At 66.4% G+C, this 8,107-nt stretch overlaps 1 protein-coding gene across 2 annotated transcripts; it reads left to right on the top strand.

The window, feature by feature from the left end:
- The first annotated feature begins 1,950 nt into the window (after positions 1-1,950).
- Positions 1,951-8,056, top strand: MFAP2 (microfibril associated protein 2). Of its 2 annotated transcripts, none has more exons than XM_061147808.1 (9): positions 1,951-2,016; positions 3,854-4,009; positions 5,380-5,466; positions 5,637-5,663; positions 5,773-5,859; positions 5,983-6,027; positions 7,124-7,211; positions 7,340-7,413; positions 7,603-8,056. In XM_061147808.1, the coding sequence occupies exons 2-9, from the start codon at positions 3,973-3,975 to the stop codon at positions 7,704-7,706; spliced, it is 549 nt and encodes a 182-aa protein (XP_061003791.1). In that variant the 5' UTR covers positions 1,951-2,016; positions 3,854-3,972; the 3' UTR covers positions 7,707-8,056. The 2 variants fall into 2 exon arrangements, with proteins under 2 accessions (XP_061003791.1, XP_061003790.1); XM_061147807.1 differs by having other exon boundaries at positions 5,377-5,466.
- Positions 8,057-8,107: the final 51 nt, after the last annotated feature.

The following is an 8,107-nucleotide window of genomic DNA, read 5'->3' as shown; positions in this document are numbered from 1 at the left end:
TGTCCAGGCGAGAACACTGCAGTGGGTTGCCCCTCCCTTCTCCAGGGGATCTTCCCGACCCAGGGATGGAACCTGGGGCTCCTGCCCTGCCGCGGGATGCTTCACCCACTGAGCCACCAGCCAGGCGTTTCCTTCTCACACCCTAGTGGGCTTGCGCCTGGCAGCAGGGGCGGCTTAAGGCGGGCAGGGGGCGCTTAAGGAGGGCAGGGGGGCTGGGCGGGCAGGGGCGGCTTAGGGAGGGCAGGGGCCGGTTAGGGAGGGTGGGGGGGCTGGGCGGGGCCTCTGGGTCCCGAGCACTCCCAGTGACAAAAACCCCCACTGTTCTCCCAGCAGTGGGTGGGGGGCAGGTAGTTACTCATCCACCCATTCATTTGAGAAACCAGCACTGGGGAGCAAATAACCCCTGGACTGTGTTCAGTCCTGCCTGATAGGACTCAGAGTCTAAGGGGCAAGTGGCCTGAGGCGAGGCAAGGGGGCCTGAGGGCATCTCAGTCCCCCTCCCAGCCCGAGTCCCCTGCCAGGCCTAGACCCCTGTGCCCAGGCAGGATGGCCCCAGAGGCAGGAGACCTCAACCCCCACACCTGGCTCGTCTCCCAGGAGAATCCACTGTGTGTTAGTTTATTCATTCCACACATGTTTACTGAACAGCTGCTCTGAGCCTGGCTCTGTGCTGAGTGAGCAAAACGGAGGATGGGCTGAAGCCGAGCTTGTCCCGGTCTCCACGCGGTGGACGGGCTCAGGGGGAGAGGCGCCACCGGGGCCATGGCTGGGGACGGGGGACGGGGTGCCTCTGCTCAGGAGGGGGGGGTTGATCTGTCATCTGACGGGGGAGCGACTCATCAGTGTTGCAGGAGTGAGACACAGCTTGGGCAAAGGCCCTGTGGCAGGTAGAGGAAGGGGTTTGATGAGAAACAGCCAAAAAGCCACTAAGGCTGTTGGGAGGCCAGGCAGAAGGAATGGGAAGGCAGAGCTGGGCTGCGGTGAAGGTTGGGTCCTTGGGGTCTACAGGGGAGTTCAGCCTTGTTCCCAGGTACCTCGGGACACCCGTGCAAGGCTTCGGGTAGAAGCCTCCCCTCGCCCACCCTGTTCGCCGTGAGTGGGTGAGGGCGGGCCTGTTGGGAAGGCCTACTCCTGTGGCTAACTGGCTCAGTTGCGTCCGACTCTCTGTGACCCCAGGGACTGCAGCCTGCCAGGCTCCTCTGTCCATGGGACTCTCCGGGCAAGGATGCGGGAGTGGGTTGCCATTTCTTCCTCTGGGGATCTTACGGACCCCGGGATGGAACCAGCGTTTCCTGCTTTGGCAGACAGGTTCTTTACCACTAGTGCCACGTGGGCAGGCCTAGATGGCAGGCATCAGGGACTCAGGATTAGAAGTGGGGGCTCAGCGGGCTGCGGGTTAGATGTGTGAGTGGTGGGTTCACTCCCTGAAGGGAACACCTTCCGGGGCCGGGGCTGGGGCCGGGGCCGGGGCCGGGGGCGGGTGAGGGTCAGGAGGCTGTGATTCTGGACTTGAATCCTCGCTGAGTTTGGGATCCTGGGGACATGGTGGGGCCAGGCCCCGTAGCCTGTGGCCGGTGGGTCCAGAGAATCGCTGGTTATGGAAGCCCGCTGCGGCCCGCGAGCTGCCTGGGGAGACGCATGAGGCCCGGGAGGGCGTCCTGGAAGCCGGGAGAAGCCGGAGCGGAGGGCAGGGCGCGCGGTCCCCTTCGGGAGCCTGGCTCCGTCCTGTGTCCGGCGGAGGCTGTACGCCCGCCTCACCGCGTTGACAGCGGGCCAGGCGGGATGGGGACAGGACGGGGGCGCATCCTGCGAGGTGCGAACTTCCGAGAGGACGCGAGGCCAGCCCCGTGCCCCACACCTCCCGGAGCACGGCGGCCCGGCGGCGCTCGCGTTAGGACCCAGCGGATCCGGGCGGGAGGGCGGCGCCCGCCCCGTCGGGGGCCCGGAGCGGGGCGCGGGGGGCGGAGGGGCGGCTCGGCGGCGCGCGGACTCGGAGCGGCGCGCAGGGACCCGCAGGTAGGCTCGGGCCGGGCAGGGGGCGCGGGCCGGGGCAGGGGGTACGGGCGGGCGGCGCGGGGCCCGGGCTCCGACGTCGGCGGGCCCCCAGGGGCTGAGGGTCCCGGGCCCCGGGGCCGTCTAAGCAGATGTAAGAGAGCGCCGGGAAGCCTGGGTCCTCGGGAGGGGCGGCTTTTGTCTCCCCGGAGGAGAGGGGTGGCGGCCGGCGGGGGTGTCCGCGGGGCGGTGGGGACGGAGACAAAGGGCAGGGCAGGCCGGGTCCCCAGGGTGCGTCCCCGGCCCGCTGGGCCTCCCCCGGCCCCGCAGGTTCGGCCTCCGTCCCCGCCCGATCTCCCGCCGTCTGGACGCGCTTGCAGACGCGTCTCCCGGAGGGGCCCCTTCCTCCGCGCGGATTCTCCTCCAGACGGCCTGGCCCGGGGCCCCTTCCCCCAGCGAGCCTGGGCGCCCCGTGCGGGGGGCTTCGAGGCTTAGGAGGGGCTCTGGGAACAGACAGAACCCCAACCCAACCCACCAACCACCTCCCCAAGTGGGGCCTTCGAGTGGTGACAGCGCCAACCAGCCTGGGAGCCAGATGGGGGACAGGAAGGACTTGGGGGAGCTCCAGGCCTTGGGTCCCCGGCCGAGGAGGAGGTCGAGAGTTTTCAGAGTGGACACCCAGCCTGCGGGGCAGCTGGGTCAAAGGCCTCACCTTCCCCACCCCTTCCCCTCCCTTCCCTCCTCAGTAAGGCTTGAGAGGGGAGTGAGATGAGGAATGTGTGCGGTGACCGGGGTCACAGGAGAGGTACCCGGTGGTGGAGGGGTGGGGGGGCTTACAGAAGGAGAGGTACCATGTCTCTGCCCCCGTCCCCCGCTCTCCTTTGAGTCCCCGCCGCTTGGAGGGGGCAGGGGTAGGCAGGCAGGTTTCCAGTTAACCCTCTGGAAGTACTTCTCCTGTTGTGGGAGGGCGGCCCCCCCCTCCCCCCCCCCGTGGGTGAGCCCAGGACTCTCTCCCAGTCCCCCCGACCCCGCAGCCTGAAGGCGGACAGTCTGGAGGCTGCCCCCCACTGAGCTGGGGCTGGCCGTGAGGACTTGTCGACTCTGCCAAGTCCACCGTGGGGCCAGACCCGGAGAGGGGACTCACCCAGGGCTTCTCGAGCTTCAAGAGCCTGGCCCCTCCCCCCGTAACTATGCTTGCAACTCTCGTCACACCGTTCAGGCGGTCCAGAGCCCCTGGGACCGCAGTCCCCTTGAGCGCTGCCCTCCAGGCTCGGGAGAGACGCTTTCCAGACCCCGCCCTGAGTGCTTCCTGCCCAGCAGACAAATAGCCCTCAGTCCCGTGAGCGTGTGATGGAGTCAGCCGGGTCCTGGGAGGCCTGGCGGGAGAGGCGTCTTCGGGGCGGGAGCCTGGCCCAGCCTGGCCTGGCCGTCCCTCGGGCCTGGGGTCATGTGGTTTCCTGCTGAGCAGGAGGCCTTGGGCCCTGGGCTAATTGGGAGCAGGTGCGGGTCTGGCCTGGCCGACTGCTGAGTCTGGGCTGTGATGTTGGTTGGGCAGGACTGGGGTCCCAAGGATGGGCCTGGGGTCGTGGTCTGGGCACTAGATTCCTGGAGAAGTGCTGAGCAGAGGGTGGGCATCTGTGTGGCGGGGAGAGCAGGGCCAGGGATTAGAAATGCCTGTGGAGCGTGGGCGGGCAGGGTAGGGTCTGTTGTCACGATCAGCTCTGGAGCTCTGGAGTCCCTCAGGTGCCAAACGCCCAGTGGGCTCTCAGGGGCAGATCCTCCAAAGTGGTCGCCGCCCCTGAGGCCCGCTCTCCGTGACCCTCCGTCTGCCTGGCCTCTGTTCTGCGCCCCCCTTCTCCAGGCTGAATTCCGGGAGCAGAAGTGGCCCTGCAGCCCTGGGGTGTTGGCCTGGGGAGCAGCTCGCCCCTCCTCTTTCTCCAGCTGTCCCCGGACACCGGCGCAGCCCACTCACTGAGAGCCATGAGAGCCGCCTCCCTCTTCCTGCTCATCCTGCCTGGTAAGCGGCACCTGGGCTGTTCGGGCGCCCGCGTGGGTGCAGACAGGGAGCTGGCCTCCAGGTCTTGTCCTGCGGCCGGAACTCAGTTTCCCGAACCCCAGGGCCTCCTACCCCTTGGACCACAGGCTGGACTGGCAACACCCCCCCCCCCACAAAGTCTGGAGGCATCTCTGGGCGCCTCCCAACCCTCTGCAGCAGCAGGCTAGGCCCAGGCACCAGGGTCCACACTTTTCCACTTACTGGCTGGTCCTCCCGGGAGCCGCCGTGCAGGAATGGAGGCCCCTGAAAGGGGGTCTGAAGGCCTGGGATTTGCACTCCTTTGGGGCCAGCTCAGCTACAGTCCTGACCTTGGAGAGGTCCCTGGTCATCACTTGAAAGAGTTGTCAGTGGGGATCCCAAAGGGCCTGCCAGGTCTAACATTCGTTCATTTAACAGGTATCTGTGGAGCCCCTCCTCTGTGCCAGGCACTGGGATAGGCCCTGGCGACACAGTGATCTAGCGGGCAAATGCCTGCCTTGCGTGGTGTTGCCCTGCTGGTCTAGAGAAGGGCGAGGTGATAAACACCAGGTTGTGTTGAGTGCTGTGATGGAAATAAACAGGAAGATGCGATGGTGTGGGTGGGTAGGCCAGCGAAGTCTTCTCTTGTCTTTCAATATTAATTTCTTTGGCTGTGCCGCGTCTTACAGCACGTGGGAACCTCAGGCTTCGTTGTGGCCCATGGGATCTTTTGCAGTGGCCTTAGTCGAGGCATGTGGGCTCCTGTTCCCTGACCAGGGATTGAACCTGGGACCCCTGCCGGGAGCACAGAATCTTAGCCGCTGTACCGCCAGGGCAGTCGCCTGTCCCTGTCACTGTCCTGTCCCGCTCTTGGTGACCCCGTGGACTATAGCCCACCAGTTTCCTCTGTCTGTGGGATTTTCCAGTGCAGAACACTGGCGTGGGTGTTGTTCGTTTCCATCTCCATGGGATCTTCCTGACCCAGGGATCGAACCCCGGTCCCCCGCATTGGCAGGTGGACTCTTTGCCACTGGGCCTCCTGGGAAGCCCCCGAGCAGAGCAGAAGCTTCAGTGGAGGAGCTTCAAAGGAGACGCTAACCAGGCTGTCAGGCCCAGGAAGAGTCAAGTGCAAAGGCCCTGGGGCAGGCAGGAGCGCCCAAGAGCCAGCATGGGGGAGCGGGTCAGGGAGGCAGCTGAGGACCGGGGCGTGTAAGGGCCTTTGTGGACAAGGAAGCCGTTTGCATCCTGTGGGTCTGAGTCTGCTGGGGATCTCGCAGGCCTACCTGAGGGGCTTCTGCCTTCCTCAGGGGTCCTCCGGGCCCCTGCTGCCTCTCCCTGCCGGACACCCACTTAGCTCTGTCTCCCCATAGCAGGCCTGCTGGCTCAGGGCCAGTATGATCTGGACCCACTGCCTCCGTATCCAGACCACGTGCAGTACACCCACTACAGCGACCAGATCGGTAAGCCTGCCGCCCGCCCCCAGGCTCCCCCAGCCCGCTCCCTAGATTGGCGTGGCTCAGCCGGGGGTCAGGTGGGGTGGTGGGAAACAGACTTTCAGGGCTGTGGGCCCTGGCTGCCCTGTGCCTGGGGGCTAGCCTGACCCCCACCAATTCCACATCTTTATTTCCAGACAATCCGGACTACTATGATTACCCAGGTAAAGGGCTGAGGGTAGGATGGCATGGACAGGCAGTGGGGTGGGGAGTCCGTGGAGGCCTGCGGGGGCTGGGGGAGGGAGCAGACCCCTTTACCGCCTCTCCTGGCAGAGATGACGCCTCGGCCACCCGAGGAACAGTTCCAGTTCCAGTCCCAGCAGCAAGTCCAGCAGGAAGTTATCCCAGCCCCCACCGTAGGTAGGCTGCCAGCTCCAGCCAACCCTGGGGGTGGGGAGGGCTGCCCAGGGCTGGAGAGGGGACCCCAGCCTGCCCGGGACCATCTGTCCCAATGGTCTCTGCCTGCCTCCCCCCTAACTCCAGAACCGGGGACTGTGGAGACGGAGCCCACGGAGCCGGGGCCTCTGGGTAAGAGAGACGGGGCAGGGTCCGGGAGTTAGGGGGCCCCGGGAGTTAGGGGGTGGGGGGCCAGGAGGTCAGAGACAGAGGGGGCCCCGGGAGTTAGGGGGTGGTGGGGGTCCCGGGAGGTCGGAGACAGAGGGGGCCCCGGGAGTTAGGGGATGGAGGAGGGCCCGGGAGGTCAGAGACAGAGGGGGCCCCGGGAGTTAGAGGGGCCCCGGGAGTTAGGGGGCCCCGGGAGTTAGGGGGTGGGGGTGTCCCAGGAGGTCAGAGACAGATGGGGCCCTGGGAGTTAGGGGGTGGAGGAGGGCCCGGGAGGTCAGAGACAGAGGGGGCCCCGGGAGTTAGAGGGGCCCTGGGAGTTAGGGGGCCCCGGGAGTTAGGGGGTGGGGGTGTCCCAGGAGGTCAGAGACAGAGGGGGCCCTGGGAGTTAGAGGGGCCCCGGGAGTTAGGGGGTGGGGGGCCTGGGAGGTTGGACACAGCCAGGCCTCTCGCTCTTGCTGGGGTAGGTGGTGGGCTGGGGGCCTTGCAGAGGCGCCCCTGCTTGAGGTCAGCAGGGCCCCTGGCAGCTCCGGGAGACCCCTCTGCCCTGCGCTGGGCAGGGGTCTGGACTGGCTGTGGCCTTGGGAGGAGCCTCTAGACACGGGGAGGGGAGTGGCTGGCAGGAAGTCCCCCCGGCAGGTGGTTCTGGGGGACAGGAAACCCAGCTCTTCGGGGCTGCCCTGGCCAGGAGCCCGCTGGCCTGTGTGTGGGGGACCCATCCCGTGTGATGGCCCTCCTGTGAGGCTGCCGTGCGTTTCTGGGCCTGTGTGTGGCTGTAGGTTTGTGTTTGAACTTCAGTCTGTTTGGATATAGGCCTCTTGGTGCGGTTGTGAGTTCACATGTGTATAAAAGTGTTGGATAAAATTGGGCAGCCTGGAAGGTCCGGCAGTGCTGTGTGCGTGGGCATGTGTGTCTTTGTAAGTGTGTGTGTTCGTGTGTTTAGGCTGGGCCTGAGGGTGCAGGGGTTCCTGGCCCTGAGAGCCAGGCCCCTGGGGGTGCGGTTGGGGGCGGCCCCCAGCTCTGAGCCCCTAGCTGCAGCACGCTGACCCCACGTGTCACCCAGACTGCCGCGAGGAGCAGTACCCGTGTACCCGCCTCTACTCCATACACAAGCCCTGCAAGCAGTGTCTGAACGAGGTCTGCTTCTACAGGTGAGGGGGCGGGAGCTCCAGCCAGCCCCGTGGGGTGGGGACAGACAGTGATCCTGAAGTGAACCCCCAGCCGGGGGTGGGCGTGGGGTCCCCTCCCCGGGCTGAGCCCTCCTGGCCCGTCCCCTCAGCCTCCGCCGCGTGTATGTCGTCAATAAGGAGATCTGCGTCCGGACGGTCTGCGCCCACGAGGAGCTCCTGCGGGGTAGGCAGCCCCCACCCCGCCCCACCCTGGCCCCAGCCCCCACCTGACGTTTATCCATCGTGGGTCCGAGCCGGGCTCCCCTCCCGGCCCGTCTCATCCTCAGACAACCCGGTCACCCAGGCTGGGGCGCGTGGCAGTTCCCTCACCTGGCCCTGTGCTGACCCCAGCCCCTTCCTGCCCTCCCGACAGCTGACCTGTGCCGTGACAAGTTCTCCAAGTGCGGCGTGCTGGCAAGCAGCGGCCTGTGCCAGTCTGTGGCAGCCGCCTGTGCCCGGAGCTGCGGGGGCTGCTAGGGGGAGCTGGCCCCTGCCGACCCAGGGCCCCCAGGCTCTGCCCGACCTGGTGCTTTCCTCCCGTCTGACGTTCTTCTCATCCTGTTAGAGGGCTGTGGGCCTGGGGCTTGCCGCGGCTGCTCCCCTAGCCTGGGGCCACCCCCGGGGCCACAAGGGGGCTCCCGAAGGGCCAGTCTCTGCCCCCGGGTGGGGGACGTCCCGGGCGCTCTGTGGGACCTGGGTCCCTGACGTGCGTCCCTCGTCCCGCCCCCCCCAAGGTAGGCGGTGACCCCCCACCCCAGCTGGTCTGCTTGAATCTCCTACAGCCCCTGGGCGTAGACCACCTTTGTTTTATACAAAATTAAAAACAGGTTTTTACGAAAGACACGGAGTCCCTTTTTCGGTGGGGAGTGCAGAGATGG

This window comes from Dama dama, chromosome 8, assembly GCF_033118175.1.
Source record: "Dama dama isolate Ldn47 chromosome 8, ASM3311817v1, whole genome shotgun sequence".
Taxonomy (NCBI): domain Eukaryota; kingdom Metazoa; phylum Chordata; class Mammalia; order Artiodactyla; family Cervidae; genus Dama; species Dama dama.
The sequence above is the reverse complement of the archived record's forward strand: the minus strand, read 5'-3'. Positions and strand labels throughout refer to the sequence as shown.